General features: G+C 36.5%; 2 protein-coding genes across 14 annotated transcripts in view; one reads left to right on the top strand and one right to left on the bottom strand.

Annotated features, from left to right (window-relative positions):
* Positions 1-8,021, top strand: part of PPP4R4 (protein phosphatase 4 regulatory subunit 4) — a 64,400-nt gene extending 56,379 nt beyond the window's left edge. For 6 of the 10 annotated variants that reach the window (XM_019283444.2, XM_020583517.2, XM_019283465.2 and 3 more), the window contains 6 exons: positions 25-105; positions 431-524; positions 963-1,033; positions 1,814-1,949; positions 2,164-2,210; positions 6,852-8,021. In XM_019283444.2, coding sequence (XP_019138989.1) covers positions 25-105; positions 431-524; positions 963-1,033; positions 1,814-1,949; positions 2,164-2,210; positions 6,852-6,937 — 515 coding nt within the window. In that variant the 3' untranslated portion in view covers positions 6,938-8,021. Of the gene's footprint in view, positions 1-24; positions 106-430; positions 525-962; positions 1,034-1,813; positions 1,950-2,163; positions 2,211-2,966; positions 3,021-6,138; positions 6,206-6,851 lie in introns of those variants that run through there. The other 4 variants (XM_019283446.2, XM_019283448.2, XM_010394556.3 and 1 more) reach the window with 4 other exon arrangements.
* On the bottom strand, positions 5-19,312 carry SERPINA10 (serpin family A member 10). Of its 4 annotated transcripts, XR_005601955.1 has the most exons (7): positions 18,348-18,425; positions 15,561-16,326; positions 14,317-14,590; positions 13,475-13,622; positions 10,451-10,648; positions 2,123-2,177; positions 5-1,897 (listed from the first exon to the last, which is right to left on the bottom strand). XR_005601955.1 is itself a non-coding variant. In XM_039552231.1 (6 exons), exons 2-5 carry the CDS (start codon positions 16,282-16,284, stop codon positions 10,457-10,459), a joined length of 1,338 nt encoding a protein of 445 aa, XP_039408165.1. In that variant the 5' UTR covers positions 16,285-16,326; positions 18,348-18,425; the 3' UTR covers positions 5-1,897; positions 10,451-10,456. The 4 variants fall into 4 exon arrangements, 3 of the variants coding, with proteins under 3 accessions (XP_039408165.1, XP_019139041.1, XP_019139043.1); XM_039552231.1 differs by lacking the exon at positions 2,123-2,177; XM_019283496.2 differs by lacking the exons at positions 5-1,897; positions 2,123-2,177 and adding an exon at positions 6,846-9,170.
* Between the last annotated feature and the right edge of the window lie 1,258 nt (positions 19,313-20,570).

The raw sequence follows: 20,570 nt of genomic DNA, 5'->3' as shown, positions 1-20,570 counted from the left end.
GGACTTTTTTTTTTTTTTTTTTAGGTAGAGACAGTAAAACATCATCAGTGTTGGCAAAAAGTATCAATCTCTCTGTTTCTGGAAGTTCTTCTGGTACATCAGTAGGTAAGAGCTGTTCAAAAACTCACCTGGAACACTCACATCATCAGGTTAAACCCCAACAAAGCTGCTGTTGACATCTGTGGACCCAAGTTTCTCCCACTGCACAGAGGAAAAGATTCCTCTCCTAGAACTGAATGTATTTTCTATGCTTTTTAGCTTTGTTTTATTCTGTAGTATATAAATAATGACTGAAGGTTTATTTTTTAATTGAAGTATTCAAATCAGTTCCTTCATCTACCATAGGTTGACAGAAAAATATATTTTAAAGTATTCTTAATTATTGAGGAAATGCAATATTCATGTTAAAAAATGTTCTTTATAATTTTAGGCAAAGAAGAAAAAAAATCCAAGCTGGTTCGAAGCCAATCTTTCAGTACTCAAGTACTGCATCCAAAATACACCAACATAGACAAGTGTCCTAAGTATCTTTATAATCTTCATTCCTTACATCATAGGCAGATGTTTACTCTTAGACAGCTGTTATGAAATTATATGCTCATGGATCTCTGAGAGTAGTGATGTACTTACTGAATTGTGACTTATATTTTCAGCTTTGTGTTTAATTGATTAACTGAGGGAAGAAATATCATCTAAGGCATGCTGAAGCCTACAAATGGTTATGAATTCCTTTTAAGTTAATATATGTCACCTTTTATCATATATTAAAAATAATTTTCAGTATGAATTGCTAAATCTAATTTTGTACATTTCTTAAAGAAATTTCAGCATAACTTTCTCATTCAATTTTTTCATATAAACTCAGAAATAACCTCTAATACTGTTAAACAGCAGGATGATACAATTGAGAGGACCGCTTTTGGAAAAACCAACTTGGTTTTGTTTTGTTTGGTTTTTTTTAGTAAAAGTTCTGCTACAGCATATACATCTTCAGTATCAGGAATGGGAAAGAGTTGTATGTTATCCTTTAGTGGTAAGTAGGTTATTGTATTGTATTTTACTTCAGTTTTTTTGTGTGGGTGTTGAATGTATGGGCCCAATTAGACAGGCATACTCTAAGATGTCGTTCTCCTAAAGAAAGCAGAATAATAGATTTCCAACACGTTTGTGCATTTAAATGCTAGTCTACTAAGTGTATTTTTCAGATTCTTTTTTGTTCTTACACATTTGTTTTAATTTATGTTTAAAAATAGTAAAAACAAACTTGAGTTTGTCATGTCCTGGTTGGAATTTCAGATATCATAAAAAGGTTGGGTTCGCAGTTTTTCCCCACCTGTTTTACATGAGGAGAATGCATATCATGTATAACTTCTACTGAATTAAGAGAGAGAAACTACTGTTTGCAGTTCTGTCTGCTAAATTTTAAAGAGTTTGGATGATTAAAGATAAGATTGAGATGAATGGCTTCCTAGAGAAACGTGTCTTTCCATCACTACCAATAGGCACTAGACAGTTAAGTTACATTAAATAGGTAAATTTTAAGCAGCAAAAGATTGGCCCAAGACATCACGCTCTTTACATACATTAAATGTATTAATATTTTCTTCGAAAAAGTGCATTCTAGTTATTTAGCAGGACTTTTTCATAAAAATACTTGAAGAAATGTTAAGTTGAAACCATTCCATTACAATTTTGGATTAGTGCCATAGGAAATATGCCGCTACTGCCACAGGAAAAACAGCTCATTCTGTTTACTCTCTGTGTACTTTTTTCAACCAAAATTCTTTGTCTAAGCTGAAGCTCTTTATTTCAGATGATTCATTCCGGACTCATTCTTCTGGTAATAGTGGGAATGCTGCCTTCACTTCTAGTTCTTCTCGCAGCTTATTTAACTCAGCTGACCAAAAGAACAGTGGAAATAAGGAGAGTCAGTCCCGAAAGATGAGCATGTAAGTTGTTGACAAGAGATTAAACCGAGCCTGGGGGTAACGCTTTCAAAGGAAAGAGCCGTGTAAAACTAGGCCTGTATTTATTATACTCCTGCACACAGATTTTGAAATACTAAAATAGCAGGGTAGAAATGTGATGTATGCAATTATAAGTGTTTCTAAGATGGCATTACCTTCTAATTAGTCTTTCACATTTTTCTCCTGCACACATTAGCATTCAGCTGGTACCTAAATGGGAGGGTGGAATGGGACAAAGTGAAGGTTAGTGCCTTTGATACGTACTAACTACAGTCACAGTGATTTAGCTGCCTGTAGTTGGAGAAATAGAATATAAGTATTTTTAGACTACTTAGTTTTTCATTTTCCTTCTTTTTATGTGCTTACATATATGTTTATGTATCATTATGTAACAATTTTGTGATGAATCTTGAGAATGATGATGAACTGCTACTGCTACTTGTTATTAATGCTGCCTTCTTTGCCTTACCTTAGCCATTTGAAAAACCCAAAAATTCAATGCTAGGCATCTCCCTCAGGCTGCTTTCCTTTAAACGTCAGCCTGTGCTGTTCAGAATTTTGCAAGAACAAAATCAAAGATGTATTTTTTGCCCCTGTAATAAAACTGTAAGTCATAGAAAATCACTGTTACATATACTCACCCAAATCTCTGTAGGCTCTAGCAGCAAATTCCCTGCAGATTCCTTTTACACTATAACTAAATTACTGTCATGGGATTAGCTATAATATTGTGGGCTCAAACTGAGGCTTTTATTTGCTAGCAGAGATTTGCATTCTTACCCAAGGCAGAATGGAGAAAGGAAAGGAGCCAGCTATAGCAAGAAAGGGAGTCTGGGAAAGTAGACTTCAGTGTAATAGAAACTACATCTGGAAGCTAAGATATGAAAGAGGAGACATCTTATATTGGTTTGCCAGGTATAAAGAGGAAACAATAGTGATGGTCTGTGTTGGTAAATTAAATATCTGTATGAACGTATTTTTCCGCTTCTGTATTTTCAGTTTTCTTTAAAAAACAAAATAAAACATCTCCCCAACTTTACTCAGGATTTTAAGGTAATAAAAATTACTGAATTTTAAAATAAAGCACTCAAAAACTTAACAAACAAGAAAAGAAATTCTCTGGACAGTATTAATTTAATTCCTTATGTACTTGATTTTTTTTCTGCTGAAATTTTACCATCCTCACTGTAAAAGATAAATTGTTTTGTAGAATGAACTCAAGCTTGCATAGTGACCTATTGTTTTTAAAACTGCATTTTTTTTGTAGAAAAGGTTGGAAGGTCAACTGTGAATGCAGATGGACTGTTTGTGTTAAATGATTTCACAGGAATAGCACTTTAAAGTGCCAAATCACTTTGCCCTCTGTCCTTGTCTTTGCCAGTGTCTAATGCCTTCTCTTAAAAATACCCACAGTACTTCAGACTTTTTATAGGTGATCATTAGGGGGCCGCTTATTTCAAAGTGCACCATTTCAAAGTCAGCAGTTAGATGTGTAGACATGCTGACATTTTCAGCTATCTATAAAGTAAATGGGGCATGTATCCTGAGAACATAAAATGTCATGGAGTGCTACATAGTTTCAAAAATTAGATGTGCTCAAAACCTCATTTTCTTTCACCCTAATCACTGTATGCCTCTTTTCCTCGCTTTAAAACCAGAAAATTAGTTCAAATGTTGTAAATAGTTTGAGCAATCTGTAGAAATTCCAGTTATTTGCTGTTCCACAAGGATTTGGGGAAAATTAATGGATTAATATTCACGAAGCAGTGAGGTGCAAAGGTTAGTTAGACAAATTTTTTATGTCACATAAAACTTTTCCAAATTTCAAAGGTTTCTCTATCTGTCATTTAAAGTAAAACTGATATATTTTGTTTAAATACAAAGGGACAGAAAAAGCTCACAAAGAACAGTTTGCACCTTTGTCTTCAGGCAGGAGACCGGAATGTAAGAAACACAGCTTCAAGTCTCTATGTGCTATTCCCAAATGAATACCTTAAGAGCAGAGTGTTTGAAAGTAGTATCTGATCAAACACAATCATCTGGATGCTTTTTCTGGTTCAGAAAGTCCCTGAACTGCATAGGGTCAGAAGCCAAGAGGATATACCAGGGAAAGAAAAACATTTTTGGGGAAAGAAGAGGAAGCTTAGGATGTCCTACATTCAGTTCTGAATAAGAGTTTTAATGTTCTGTGTTCTTATGGGAAAATGCATCTCTCAAGTTGGTCTAATGTCTGCTGTACTGCAGATTCAACTTCTCTTTTGTAAACTGACCCAATACTTTTTCATAAGAAAATGAAGCAACTCTGTAAGAAGATATTAAGAGATACAGATACAGGAATGTTTGGTGGTAAATGCATTCAATCACAGATATTTTTAGCTGTACTTTTTATCTTTCTTTCTTTCTTTCTTACTTTCTATCTATCTCTAACTATCAGGAAGTCAGGTGCTAATATATGCCCACTAAATGAAAAAAACCAACCCAAAACAACAAAAATTTCAGTTTCAAGGAAGCATTATTTTCTAAGTTGAATGATGGAAAAAATTGATAGCCAAATATATAAACAGCTGACAGAAATCACTCTGAGAGAAGAATTTGAAAACTGTACAGTGAGAGGTGCAAACGAATAGATGCTCATCAATGAGCATCACCTTTGGTGGACTCACTAAGGCAGAAAACTTGTGAGAAAATACTAATTGGGTATTTTTGTAGACTGTCTCATCATGCAGATTTGCATATGTGCTGGTTAAAATTTGCACTGACCATCTATCTCAGTTCTGGCAAGACCTGACTTTTAGTTTGCTGGCTCTGCAACTTGAGTAAGGTAACTTCTAGTATGTTTCTTTTTCTAAGGAAATATGTGGGCAGTAACACATTTAATAATTAAAGTATTAGCAGATAAAATCAATGATTCTTAGTTCGAAGTGATATATGCTTGGACAAAATATTGATTAATTGCTTAAGCCTACTATTTTCCACAAAATTGCTCTACAGAATATTGGCAAATGTTTGATTTTGACAATATAATGCAATTTGCAGGGATGAAAAATTTCTGATTTCATATATGATAGTGCTCCAGAATTTTTCAAAACTCAGAGTTACTTTGGTGGAGAACAGAAGTCTTTTCTTAGCACACTCACACATTCAAACATTCAGTTCAAACTAAGTCATAAGTGTGTGCCAATTAAAATTTCATCTCTTTTTAAAAATAACATAAATGCAGGAAAAAAAAATTAGTAAATCATGCTCCAGGGCTCACAAGCAGGTGACAAGAAAGTATTGTTTTAGTGTAGGTGTCAGTTGCTAGGTCTTAGGTAATACTCAGGCAATAGAAAATGCAAGAATTATGCTAAAGAAGCACCCATGTAAGTTAATGGGGGAATCAGAAAAGAGATGACTACCTGCTTTAAGTACCTGATGGAATAGGAAAGAATCAGAAAGAGCACTGGTTGAGTACTTTGTCCCACAAGAGATCTTACTTAATTTGCAGAGCAGACAAGTTTTTCTGAGTTCCTGTTGAAGAGTTGCCAGTAGGATAATGAATCATCCTAGTGCAGACATTAACATAATTCATGAACACTGTGTTCTATCAAGCAGTCCGAGCTTGTACCATTATGCTGTGTAGCTTTATTATTTCTTTTGAATGTTTTCAGCTTTATGAGATTAATTTAGATATAAGCTGTTTTGCCTGAGTTTATATTGCTGTAATGTGACTGATTTCAACATGCAATTGTTTAAAACTGTTTAGAAACTTTATAGATTCATCAATGAATATACCCACTTTATAGACAACATTTAAGTATTTTGCATCTTGCCTATAGACATGCAGATACTGCCTGATGTTATTTCACTTTGAATTAAAGCTTTCTCAAGGATGTGTGGTACAGGTTTTCCATCTTGTAAAAAGAGGGAGTAGATTTATTTTTATGCAACAATAAACCTAAATAAATAGCAGCATTTTATAAGATGTCCACAGCTGACCTTTAAGACATCCAGTTCAGTGTGTGACCATGATGTACCAGTTATATGTTTAAGATCAGTGTCTTAAAGTAATGTCTTTCATCCAGTCATATGATTGCTTAGAAAATTAAGCACAAGATGAAATAATTCTGCCGCTCTACTACACTTTGAGTTACTTACAGATTTTAATCATATTTTCATCATGATGTTTAAGGTGCTGGGAGTTCTGAGTTCCAGTGGGACTGGCATATGTTTTGTGTCCCATTTCTCTAATGAAGCGAGTAGGTATCCTGACACTGATATATTATCATATAATAGATGCAGTTTTTAAATATTCAGCAGTTTTACAACGGTAAAACAGAACAATATATTGTGTTATTTGTAAATGATACTGTAAAAATATTGATACAAGTTAATATTTCCACTGTGTTCTAAAAGTTATGCCCTATTCTTTGAAATATTTCTGACTGATACAAATAGTTGTTAATTGACACAGCTACAACTCTTTGAAGCTGAAAAATGGTATATTTAAAGATTAAAAAATTAAGGAATGAAAAATCCAGAGATTACCCAAATGACCTTGTGGTCAACGTGAGACCTAGAAATCAGCCTGTCATGTGCCAGACTTCTGGCACTTTTTGTAGCCATGAGTAGACTGCTTGTACCACCTTAACCATCTCACTCAAATGGATCTCTTCAGTACCTTCTGTAGACAACTTAATGGAGAACTTCACTCTTCCTGAGAAGAATGCCCTCAGAATGCATCCATGTGGCTTTTCCAGTGGGTGCAGTACAACAGCTGGTAATTTTCTAAGAGGAGCAGCTGAGAGTTATGTTAAAATGTTGTGCACAATAGCAGTTTATTATGTTATGCTATTTAATAATACAGTAACAATGTATTATGTGTGTTTCTTCTTTTGTATGAAGAAAAAACAGAAAATCAAACTCCTAGATCATCTGACAGAAAAATGAGGGAACCAGAGACTGGAGGAAGCAATGTTCTGGTGAGATAAGGTGGAAGCAGCAGATGGGACTCCCTAATGCCTGGACTGAATAAAATGCATTCTGCAATGTTAAAACTTAAAAATAAATCTTTCAAATAAAATTCCAAGCTGTAAAATACGTTCTGATAAGCAATGTAATGGTTGCAGAATTCTAACATTGTAGTGAAATGATATGAAATGTAACTTCAGCTATGTGCTCTTAACTGCTGCAGCTAAAGAGAAGATTTTGTTTTCTTCAGTCATGCCTTTGTAGTTTGATTTCTTGGACTTAAATGCACATACCCATTATTTAATTGGCTTATTTACAATCTTAGCAACTCTTAGCTCCCATATTTTAAGCAAGAAATAGAAGGAATTGCTATGAATATGAAAAAGTAATCCCACATTTTAAAGAATCTGCAAACCTAATTTAATACCAAAGTCCAGAATCATTGATCAGTCTATTAAAAAAACATAGACTTTTGAAGCATTGTGCTGTGAATTTGGAATTAATGTTTTTACAAGTACAAAGTTCTTAAAAATTCTGTGTAAGTTTCAAAGCAATGTAAAAGAAAATGTCTCCAGATTATGTAAAAAAAAAGTTTTATTTCATAAGTTTTGTTGTATTAATACTTGTTTTAATTTTTAGTATTTCAAATTGTATTTTCACTTTAATAATTTATAATAACAAATCTAGTTTTTAATCAACTGCTATTGCAAGCTGTCATGGTTCAGTGATATCATCTGAATTTGTTTGTATTAATGCTAATGTTTCTATCAAAATTTATGTGGAAAAACATGCAATCATATTTTAAGAAGTTTAATTTATGCTAATACTTGAGAGAGAGATTATGAAGCTATTGTCAGCTTCTCTATTTCAAAATTGAGGCAGCATAAATATATTGAGATCAGAAATATATGGTTTTTAAAATTTATTGGTGTATGATAAAGATGATCTAGTCCGTGTATGCATATGCGTGTGTGGTTACTTTTTATAATGTAAAAACATGAATGATGATTTACTCAAAATAAAACCTAGGACAATGCTGTACATGCATGTTCTTGAAAAAAAAAACTCTCAGGGCATCTTTTATAATTAAAATAAATAAAATCACTTACCTATGGAGGGTATTTATTTAAAATAGTGATAATGCTGGATGTATGCTGTCTTGTGTGAAGTACAAAATGTTTCTTTGGATTTAGCACTGTCTGAATTCTTAAGCTTCCTACACTGCAGTTGGATTTAGCTGTATTCACTGTCTTAAGTCACAGGCATTGTTTGGGGTCTGTGGAAATATTTAATTTTTCAGTTTATTTTGCATCCTGGCATATGATCTTGTAAATCACGAATTTCTTTAAAAGCTTCTTCAAGTTTTATGATGTTTAACACTCAGTATTGATACAGGCGTACAGATGACTGGGGCTGGCTCCTCCTGGGCTCTGCTTTTGGTTCATTAATGCAAACAGATACTCCCAGTTCCCCAGGGACAGCTGACTCAAGTGCCAGCTACAGCTGCTCACCCGTGGGCCACAGGAGACTGCTCAGTCTGTTCTTAGTCTGACCTTTGCCAGGACCAAACTCAGATCATCAGCAGCCAGCTGTAGAACAGGACTCAAAACTGTATTTGACCTTTCGATGCCTTTACTAGAGCAATGCAGAACAACCTGTAAGTTCAGAAATTTGAAGCTCTTCCTCCCCTTCATAAGCATGTAATGAGTTCTGTAAACTGTCTTTTGTTTCTTCTTGGTTGTCATTGTCTGTCGTTTTAAACTGATTAATTTATTTAATGCTGATAACACATGCTCTACCCAATAACCCTATTGTGTATTAAATTCCTTCAATGTAATCTTTAAATGCTCTGTTTAGACATTTTTTGGAGTGGACATTTTCCTTGTGCAATACCTGTGGTGTCTTGTGCATACTTTCATCAGTCCTTTACACTACAGACCTCCATCCAAACAGTCTTTTTAGGGGCCATTTCCTTCTGGATTAGTTCTGTAAAACAGCACGAATGCTTTTGAACCCTTCAGAGCATTGTTTTTACCTGCTGGTCAGCTGTAGCTCAGGAATAACAGCTGAAGGTCAACTGTGCAGTGGAATTGGTTGGTTTTCATACAGACCAGTGGCAGGAAGGAGTGATTCTCTTTCTGGGTACATTTGTAATGCAATCTGGAGTTAGGTTCAATGCACCTTCGTAGTCTAGTCAGAGAGCAGAGCCTGCCTCCTGAGTCCTTTTGTGAGTGGCTTACACCAGTGTCTGGGCTGTTGTGGGCAGACATCAAATGGTAACTGAGAGGATTTTTAGAGATTTACCAGGCTTATCGTATAATGTATCCTTTTATCTTCTCTAGCAGATATATCTGTTTATGTGTGTTTACTGATAGACACCTGTGAAGTTCCTTGCCCAATGATTTTGAAAAGTCTCCTCCTCCCTTTTGGGCAATTGTTTAGTGAAGGTTGTATGAGCAGGCAGAATAATGCTGAGATCTGTTAGTTGCATAAAACTAGAAGTAGCTTTTTGCTTTGTTTCCTACTTTATACATAGGAGTCTGCTAATTAAAATCTATTAAATGTTAAGATCTTGTAATTCCGTTGGAAGCACTGCTCTACTTGAATAAAGGAAATTGTGGTTAGATCATGGAAATATTTTTCTGAAACGGCTTGGCAACACCTTTTGGATTTTAGGATCTACTCTGTGAATAGATTTATTCTGGACATACTTTTTTTTCTACCAATGTTAGCCTTAGTTCACTTAGAGAGTCCTGTTACATAGTTCACCGTGGTGTCTAGATGATATTACAGGTAGAAATTCTGGGTTTAGGAGAGGGCTAGCTTTGTGCTATGAAATAGTACAGTCCAGATTTTCCAAAATCAGAATACCTAAGTTATTTTTCAGAACTATTTTGTTTTTAATTCAAAGAATGTTTTAAAGCACATCATGTACTCTGAGAAAATGAGGTGATTTGACAGTCTGCATAAACACTTTGAAAGAGGTCACACAATGTGGACTTCATGATAGTGCAATTTCTACACTAATAAAATAAAGATCTCTAGATGGAGGCTATAAATTCTCTTTTAGGGCTTGATACTGCTTCTGTTTTTATAACTGGCCAAATTCTGAAAACATTGAGGTCACTGGGCTATTAAGACTCCTTGCAACAGAAGATAACACTGAGGAATCTGCAGTTTTTGGGAACGAGCTTCCTGAATATTTTGGCATGTGAATATCTGGGGCTTTTAATTCAGATTTATTACTAAAATAATGATTTTTGAAAGTTCTGTTCTGTGGTTGTTGGGTTTTCTTTTAATTTAATAGTTTAAAGGTAGATTTTACAAGTCACGTTTTTGTCACTTTGAGCCTGAATGAAATTAGCTTGTTACGTGGCATTAATAAAATACTGCTAGGATGACGTAGTGCTAGCTGGAGAGCTGGAGAGACAAAACAGGTTTTCACATTTCATATTTCACTATCTTTTTATTCTAAAATAAATTAATAAAATAAAAGTAAAGCCTCTTACATACCAAAGAATAGAAACTATTACCTTTATTCACATTTCTGTTGGATCAATCACCCTGCCAATGAACAGTAATGTTTTAAAAGTTTCTTCAAAAATCATGAAAAGGAATGGTCGGTCCACTTTGATGACAGGAGGCACCGTGAATGCAGTTATTTCTGACCCACTTGCTGCTGCAGCCTCAGTTCCTTCTTCATCCACTTCAATAACTGCCTTTTGGACAACCTGAAGTGCAAGGTAGGAATAAAATATGTGACAGAAATAAGTACTAGCATGAAAAGTATTTTACCAGGTGAAGGCATTCAGTCTTCTGTTAAGGATTAAAATGAGGAGGTCAGTGCAATCTATTAGACTGGTAGAGCCATGTGCTGTCTACTTCAGCAGCAGAGGAGTCAGCACAGCCACTATGCCCACAGTGCTCTCAGTGTGGATGCTAGTTCAGGAGTCATTGCACTTTTCCACATCTCTGAGCACAGACCTCACTTAGAGATTGGGGCTTTTGCATGAAGCAACCATTGCATTTATATAGAGTGCTCCTCTATGACACGTAAGTGTGCAAAGGAGTTTCTAAAAAGTAGGAAGTGTGTTTTCACCAGTCACACACACTGCCTGGCTGGGTATGTCATTCACAGTTGATTTTGTGAGAGCTTAGGAAAATGCACCAATCTTGGCTTTTCCCCCTGTATATTTCTGATTTGTGCATTTGGTAGCACAGACCAAATATGTACAGCAATGAGGTACAGTCCTGTTTGAGTTTGAGGACCTTCCCTTCCCACTGAAATTGCAGCATGGCAGAATCTGATATTTCATTTTTTCATCTTTTCCATTTTGTTCTTTCAGCCTGTGCATACCTCTGACTGCTTCTGCTGTGTTTGTGTCTGTATTGGTGAACTGCCTGCTCAGCTAGTGGATTTCCAGCTCCTGAACTCCTAATTCTAGGAATTACTTATGTGAAAAACAGTTGAAGGACTTCACCAGTATTGAGCTTTCTGCTACATATTCTTAAATAATAAATTTGTCTTTCACAATTCTCAGGGACAGGATGCTCCTCTGGCACTTTGTAGCTGATGCACATATTGCTTCTAATATCAGTTAGCATCTCCTGTTAAAAGTGTGATTTTTTCATAACACAATAGACTTAACTGCTGAGAATCAGCATGAAAGTTACATGATCAAGAGGAAGGGAGAAAAGTGCTGCAGATTGCCAGTATATTTCCCAACTATTATTTTCCCAACTATATTTCCAAACTATTTCCCAAGCAAAATAGTTTATACCAAGCTGAAAATCACTGCAATTCTATCCATTAAATATTTATTTTTAGGATGTTACATCTTCCCAGAAAGGTTGTTTAGTTAAGCCACCACAATTTTGAAAACCCGTAGGTCAAGCATTAGAGTTTTTGAAACTTGTATAAAAGTGTTTATTATACCACCCTATTAACTGGCTAATCACAAAGGCTTCTATAAGGTTTTGGTGTAGGGAGACTCGTAAGAGCAGCACCAGAAGGATTCTTTCTTGTAGGGTAAAAATACCCAAAGGGAGGCTGCAAAGAAGGTGGAGCCAGGCTTGTTGTTGGCGCCCAGCGACAGGACCAGAGGCAGTGGGTACCAACTGAAACACAGAAGGTTCCCTCTGAACATCAGCAAATGGGTTTTCATATGAGGGTGACTGAGCACTGGCACAGGTTGCCCAGAGATATTGTGGATTCTTCCTCTTTGGAGATATTCAAAAACTGTGTGGACATGGTCCTCAGCAACCTGCTCTAGGTGATCCTGCTTGAGCAGAGGATTTGGACCAGGTGACCTCCAGAGGTCCTTTCCAACCCTCACCATTCTGTGAATCTGGGAAGCCTCTCCTGGAGTAACAGTCCTGGATTGTCAGTGCCATACAACCCTCCACAACCACAAGCAGTTGCATGCTACAATTTCCTTACATAAGTTTGTAAAGCTATGTTTTTAAATCCTGTGCCAGATTAATTTCATTTGGGTCTTGTTTATAACTTCAATTTGTTTCATAGATTTTTTTACTTTTACTGTAATGTATCAATTTCTATTTAAAATTAATTGCTTTTCATCTAGTTCCACACACTCCATTCTTGTGGGCACAATTATCTCTGTGTTTTATGTCTTTCAGCTCCTTTCTTTGACCATGCCTTTTAATTTTCTATCATCAGCAAATTTCTGTCTTTTCTATAGACTAGCAGTTTCTTTTTTATAAGACATCTCTGGTCACATAGACCTGTTCCTTCTTGATACTGATGTGATTGACAAATCCTTTGTTTTTCATTCTTTTCTGCTTCTCATTCTGCCTCTGTTTTTTATCAGTTTTCTGAAATTCATCTATGCTCTCCCTTAAACACTGGTACAAAATATCCCTTCGTCCTCGGGGCTGTGTGCCTATCTTCTTGGCCGTTCACTGCCCTTGCCTTTACCTGTTTAAAAGTTCTTTAAAAGTTTCAGCATATGAAGTGGAACATCTGTTTGGGTCGGAGTACAGCTCTGTTGTGCCAGTCCTTTACTGTGAGATTCTGTTTTTTCTCTTCCATGGTATGCAGAAGGAAAAGCAGGAGTGCTTTGACTTTTCTTTCTCACCGTTATCTTTTTGAGATTTTACTATTTAAACTTTCTAAAGTTCTTTATTTTTTGAGAAGTTTACCTTTCTCTGGACTGTGTATGAGGAGTTCCCTCCTTGAATTTCCTTCCTTGACCTGGGTTTTCTCATTTCACTGTTATTTACAACATCTTTCTTGTTCACAGTTTTTGTGAAATTGTGCTCATTCCCTGCCAACCATATTCCTCTTGAGGCAGAGCTTTTCTCCTGTGATGGGTTAGCTTTGGGAGTCGTTGAGCACCTATGAGATGTCACTGCCCCTTACCTCTACACACCTCATACCTGAAGTGGGATCTGTCCTGATTAGGATGGGTAGATTGCAAATACCTGGCAGGTGAGGTACTTTGCTAGTGGTGTCTCTATAAATTTATATGACCATCTTGGCTGGGCCATTTATATACTATTATAATCCAAACAGCAAATCATTTTAGAAGGCTTACCTGTGAAACTGCTGCATATTCGTGATCTGTCAGATGACTAAGATCTGCTGAATGTGTAAAGAGCTTTTTAATTCCAAGACCTTGAAGCAGTTTCTTCATTTTGTATTTTTGCTCTAGTTTAAACTTTGGAAATGAAATATCCACTTTTCTGTTAAAAAAAATAAAATTCAATGCAAACAGTAGGTCACTTGACTGCTGAAATGCACACAGGAATTAAGCTTTACACTGAAAAAGAAGGGAAGAAAACTGAAGATTCTCTGCTGGCATTTAGGTTGGCAGAAAATAATTTCTAATCTGACTGCCAGTGATGCTAGAAATAATGTCCTTCTCTGTATAAATACTTCCACCAACAGTTACAGTGTCCTGATACCAGGGAGACACATTAATTTATTGACTGGTGGAAAGAATTGTCACTTCAGGAACTATGTTTCACGGGGATCATTTGTGTTTGCATTTTTATATTCAAATTTATCAATTCCTCTCGGTTTTCCATGGTAAAAAATGTTTAATAAATGTCTAGATTTACTGTGGATTTTGCTTGGCAGTGCTAAATTTAAGGAGAGAGAAGACCTAAGGAAGAAGAATATGGAAAGACTCATGCCCTCAGAGAGACATTTTTAACTGAGATGAGTCAAAGATTTGTCCCTTAGAGTTGAAACTTTCACATGCCACTTTGGCTGTGGATAGGCTATTAAAGAACCTCTACTCTGTAGATACCTCTTGCCACAGAGATGCTAACATGGTAAAAGGCTTAGGAAGACCAGCTAATCTTTGCTGGGCTTTGTTGCTTTGCTGCAGTAGACATTAAAGACATTAGGGCCCCATGGGTGTCAAAGCAATACCTGGTTTTCATGTTTCCAAGCCAGGATTCCACAAGCTCTGTAGTCAAATGGTCTTCAATTGAAATGTAGTCTCCCCCTTTTTCTGGGATAACAATCAGCATGTGGGCATTCCCTTTGTAAGGTATCTTTATCACAGTGCATCTTAAGTTCTCATCAAAAGTTGAATTAATTTTGTCTGACCTGAACATCATGGGTACCTGTACACTTCTGTATTTGTTTATGTGGAAAGTCTCCATTTCTGTGAATTTGGAATTAAATGGATAGACCCACTTGCCTACGGAAAGAAAGAAAGAAAGAAATTAAATAATTCCATGTGTTTAGGTTTGTTTACAAAAAAAAGTTCTGAAATGTTTAAAAAACCATAGGATATTTTATGTATCCAGTTGAAGTGGCTGTCAATTGTGTCTGGGATAAGTGAATGACAATTTCATGTTTGTGTTTATTTTATGTTATGTTTATTGTATATAATTTTTTTTACAGAAAAAAACCAAAGTAATCCACAAAATAAACTTCTTCATTTGCACAGAAAGACAGGAAATATTTTTCTAAGGTTGGTTAGTTGCCACCCAAGTTCAGAATTTATGTTCTCTTTGTTTATTAAATACCTGGTGAGCATCTGACCTTCCCTAACATGTAACCTTCTCTTAAAATCTCTACCAGCTGTTCAATATCCTGTATTTCATTTAATGATCCAATATTTCGGATGGGGGTTTAGCAATGCACTGACCTCTCCACGGAATGGTTCCCGCCTATCACTGGTATTTCTTTCCCTCCCCCTGTAAGGTACTTGGGTTCCTCTGGGGCAGATAATTCTTGATGGAAATTGAGAAATTATTTTTGTTTCAATGATTTTGTGTACTATGTTAAATCAATCCATGATTTTATGCCCAGTATCCAGCATTCAAGACTACTCTGATTAAGACTTTCTCATTTTAATGGGCGAACGAAAATAAAACATGGTTTCTAGTTGTAAAGAGGGATAATTTGGAGATGGACTGAGATAGTTTGATACAGGGCTTTTTGTTCTCTTTGAGGCTATTGTATGGAAGAAAGCATAGAAGAATGGTGGTTCCCTATCATGAAAAATAATTTCCTATTAAATAAGCTTAATAGAAGAAAGTAAACTTAGAGACGTAGGGAAAACAGGACATCTAAATTCATTTAAACTCCTCCTAATGTAGCTTAAGCTAGAGTTTTAATTCTTCTAATAAATAATTATTTTGCAAAATGAAAACAGCAATTACCTTTGAAGACAATGTAGTTGACAAGCACCAGTTTATTATGGCGGTCCAGCTCTTCAAAAAGCCCTGTGATTTTTCCTTTGGTCCTTTTGTTAATGTTTTGATTTACGAAAAGTTTTGCCTGTGTGAAGTTTGAAAAGTCCACTTTCAGGAATTCCATGTCAAAGTACTGCTTAGATAAATTCAGGAAAGACTCCTTGAGTTTGAAGTCCTTTTGAATAAAAGAAAGAGTACCTTGCACAAGGAGAAATTCTTCATTCATTGTAATGTTACCTATCAGTTGTTTAAACAAAGCTGGTAAGTGTTGCTGATCCACTCTGTCCTTCACAGCATGGAGGTTTAGACCTTTTACAATTTGTCTGTATGTTTCTCCTTTAGCTGCCAGCATACAGACACCCATGAGAGCTGATACAGAAAGGGGAGAGATGATTACATTGTTATCATGTGTCATTGCAATTCTTCTGTAGAGGTTAAATCCAAAATTTGCATTCTTTTCAGTAAAGTTGTGAAGAGTGAAGTCTTCAAGACTTTGGTCTTCAAAACCTTGGTCTTCAAAAGGCTTAGAGATATTTTTGTGATGATACCACTCTCTGGAAATACTGACATTGTTACTTCTTTCCAAGAAATTACTCTCTTCTTCCTCCTTTGGAAATTTAGGTTTGATATCAGCCTTGATGAATTCAAAACATATTTCACTTAAGAGAAGTATGTAGATACCTGTTTTCATGTTGACATCCAATAATGAGCTCTTTGGTTTGTTTTTTTTTCCCTAGGAAAAAAGTCAACAAAATGACTTTTTAGTTTGTTCTTCCATTCACAATGCAAAAGGTCATAGGTAGTGAAGTGATCTTTCTGCATCTTCTACTCTAAACCTAAGATCTGGTTCCTATCTGAAAATTCAGATTTAGATCAGTGAAAGAGAAGCTTCCAACATCATTAAATTAATCCAGAAAAGGTATTGCAATCTTCTGTTATTGGTGGTTCACATCAGGAGTAGTTCACTGATTTTCCCTTGCTCACTTGTATTCCCTTTACAAAATGAAACCCAGATTTCAAGCACAATATGCAGCTCAAAGATGAAAAATGGACTTGCTAGACACTGTGTTGCAGCTTCTGCTCCTGTGAAACTGATGTCATCTCTAAGCACAGGAATTCTAGGCAGCATGTGGTAGAAACAACATGATTGCCTTTCATAACTCCATCTCACTTTTCATCCTTCTGCTATAGACTGTTTATTACTACATTCAGATTGTTCTCCTGATCACATGCCATAGCATTCCCTGCTCTTTTCCACCTTGCTTTCCAGAAAATGCTGAAGTAGGTTTATTGGTGCTGTCTCCTGCCTAGCAATAGATGCTTCAATGTCAAATAGCACAAGGATGAAGCAGTTGTTCTATGCTTAAAAATAAAGTATTTTACACAAGTTTTGATTTCTGAGTGAAGTTAATACAGGGTCTCTCACCTGGCCAACAAAATGTTTGGAGAAAACTAGGCACATCTTACAGGACACCTCAGGCAAACCTTAGCATCGGACATTGTGTAAATTTGCAAATGAAATGCACTTTTCAAGCATAAAATGCAAACATAATTATCATCCATCTTTCCATTAAAGCAATATATTAATTCTCTCCTATACAGCAGTGTTGAATTGCACCTTATGGAAAAATTTTGAATGGCCACAATCTTTGGGGATGCTTTTTCCCATTGTAAATTGAACAGGATGTTCAAGACCACCAAACCTGCACAGATTCCTTTCATATAGCAGTGGGCAAAGGGATAAATGAGATGAAAAGATGGATTATATGGCCTGTCATTAAAGTAGTAAGTGATTCAACAGTCTAGAATCACATGGCAACTGCTAACTACTCCTTTTAAGTTGTAAAAAGAGGATCTGTAACAGCAAATTATGGTCATTGTATAATTTGTGATTTGGCATATGGGAAAGCTGGTTTTATCCAATTTATTCAGAGTTCAGCTGAATTTCACAGTTGGCTGATTCAGGCTGTGGGAGTTAGTCCTGAAAAGGTATGTTGATGTGAGTATTGAGACATTTGGGTGCCAAGTCACGAGGTGCTTTTGGCAGTCAGGTGTTGTGTTATTTTCTTTGGAGATAATAGGTCACGTTCTGTACTTGGTGCAACACAGATGGGCTGTCATGACTTAATCGGGAGGAGTGAAATTGCTGAATGTTGTGCTTGCTCTAGAGAGCATGGCAGACAGAGAACAGAGTAAAATATGTGGCAAATAGGTTGTGAATATTTTTTTTCTTTATTTTTCTTTCCCATTAACCCTTGATTTATTTTTAATGAGATTCCCAGTGTCTGGATTGTGCGGGACTGGAGTAGGGAAGGGGATGACTTGACTTCAGCTCCTGCCTTGCTGGTCAAGTGGTGCATGCGACTTCGGGAATGCTGGGATACTGTCCCCTGGCAGGCTGAAGCTGCACAGTTCAAAGCTATGGCAGTAACTGCTGGGCATTCCTTCTGCTTATGCAGTGACCCACTTTGGTGGGAAGTAACACAGGCACAGAGGTCCTGTTCCTGCTGCAATGCTGCACCTGCCCTGGCAGCAAAGAAGGAGGTTCTTTCCTCTGGGAGTCATCCCTACTTTGAAGAAGCATCTCTGGACACTGCAGAGTCAGCTCTGGCAAAGAGGCAGGGATTGCAGAATTTTGCTTTTGATCATATTCAATCACAGGGAAGGGATTTTCTGCAGCAGCAGTCCCTCCTTCTGAAAGAGCATCAGGCCTAACTGCTCACTAGGCATTGCAGAGTGCAAGCTCTCGCTCACCTTTTCTAGGCACAGTGCAATTCCTGCGCAATGTCTGGCAGTGCTGCGTTTGGCAGATGTCACTGTTGTGTCTCTCTCTGGGAGGCCTGGGACAGTGCTTGGCTCAAGTGGCCAGCAGCTTCCCCAGGAGATGTGAAGGGACTGATTGGGCCAAGTGCTGAGCTGTCTTCCAGAGGGCTCTGCCTTCCCAGCACAGATAGAGTTTGGACTGAAAAGGCAGGACAAACACAGAAGCTCTTGTTTACAGGTACGTCCCAAACCTTTCAACACTCAAGAGAATATTCCTGCATCCTCAGGCAAACACATACACAAATGCTACTGATTTTGGTGTAATGAACATCATGGGAATAAGAACCTTGCAGATGCACTAAGTAATCACTGCAAATCTGAGATTGCAAACATTTAAATTTAACATTACAGCAGCTGTATCATTCACCTTTACTAATAGAGCTAGTAAAGATAGAACTGGTAAAAACAATAGAACTGGGAACAATAAAGTGGGATTTATGTACATTATAGACTCGTATTTTTAGACCTGATTGAAGCTTGTTGCTAATTTTAGACAACTCACATTATGTGCAGAGCAGACAGTTAATTAATAAATGTGTTTTAGAGCAAAGTGAACATTATTTCCATTTTAAGAAATATTTATTTCTAGTAATATCAATATCAAAGAAAGAAATTTCTTGTGCAAATGCCTTTTTCTTCTGAAGGCATTAGAGCAAGAGAAAAATACATTAGAAGCTGATTAAGATCTGCAGCCATTTAAAACATCACATCTAGAGAATCATTGATAAAAATATAAAATTGTATATATATATATAAATATAATAATATTTCCTTTACAATCTAAATGCTTCATATAAATCTTACCTTGCCTATTAGGTAGCTCTTCTGTTACTTTTCTCAATCAGCTATGTTTAAAATTGAAGTGAAGATGTCTGTCCCATTTAGAAGTTTTTGATCAAATATTTGCTCTTCCAAAGACTGATAATCTGGTTTTGTCTGTTATAAATTAACTGCTTTATAAACACTGCGTATGTGTTTCATGTAAATGACATAATAAGGTAGGGCTATATTCCAGTAAATATGTTCTGTCTTTCATGAGAAACAAGAAAACAATAAATTCTTTTCATTTAGCCCTTCAGCACCCTAGCAGGATGTGGCCCCACACATCCAGTAGCCCATGAGGATTATTTTTCAGGCAGGCTCTGAGCTACTCAGTGGTGGAAGCAGTATCCAATTCTGCTTAAATTACCCCCTTACAATATTCACCAAGGCAGGGGGAGCACAAGGGAGGGAGGGAGGGGGGAGGGAGAAGGTACAGAACATTTGTAGGGGTGTTACCAGCTCCCTCGCCCTGCAATTTGGCCATGCTTTGAGAGGAGAGGCCAGGACTCCACTCCCGCTTCGAAGAGCGTGCCAGAAATTTGGTGACGTATCAGTCTGCCAACATCAACTGCCTGATAGCCATTGAAGGATGTTTCTCCCATTAAATACAAAGTGGGCCAAGCTGATATTCCCAAAAAAGTTATACAGAGCTATGGGAGGCATTAATAAACTTTTTGAATCTCTGTGGGTCTTGCTTGAACAGATTTGAAGGCTGGCTTTGGGTCTTGGGCCTTATTAGTTGGGCAAGGCACATTATTTAAGACAGATAGTTTATTCAACAATTTCTGTAACATGGGATGGTCTAAACTCTTCACTATTTTGATTGTTGACCTAATTCCAGATAAAACATAAACATGGAATTCCCTATCTTCTCCTCACACTCCTAAATTATTTTCAAAAATACTCCCAAATGAAATAAGAGCACTTAATTTTGATTTGGATTGTAAAAGAAAAATAATTTGGCTTTAAAATGTGAGATAAGGGTACTAGTTTCTAATTTTCCACTGAATGGAAAAAAATAAATATTATATGCAGTCTGAGTGGATGTATTGGATGTTTTAGAAAGCCCATAAAGGATTAGGGCATCCAGGACTCAATTTAAAAAAGGCTTTTGTTTGTTGCTGATGAGTATTTCTTCAATAAGAGTGTTTGCTTACAAAATGCAAGATTTGATTAGGATTAGCCTTGATTGATTTGATTGATTAGGCTTAAGAACTGAAAGTTCAGATTTATGTCCTTGTTGCAAGGACACCTTATTGGAGGGCAGTTGTGGGGTTTATGCTCTTAAGAAGCTCAGCAGAGGGGTCACAAGCTCTAGCTTCTAAATTCTTG

Source organism: Corvus cornix, chromosome 5 (genome assembly GCF_000738735.6).
Source record: "Corvus cornix cornix isolate S_Up_H32 chromosome 5, ASM73873v5, whole genome shotgun sequence".
Lineage (NCBI taxonomy): Eukaryota > Metazoa > Chordata > Aves > Passeriformes > Corvidae > Corvus > Corvus cornix.
This window is presented reverse-complemented; position numbering and strand designations above follow the sequence as displayed.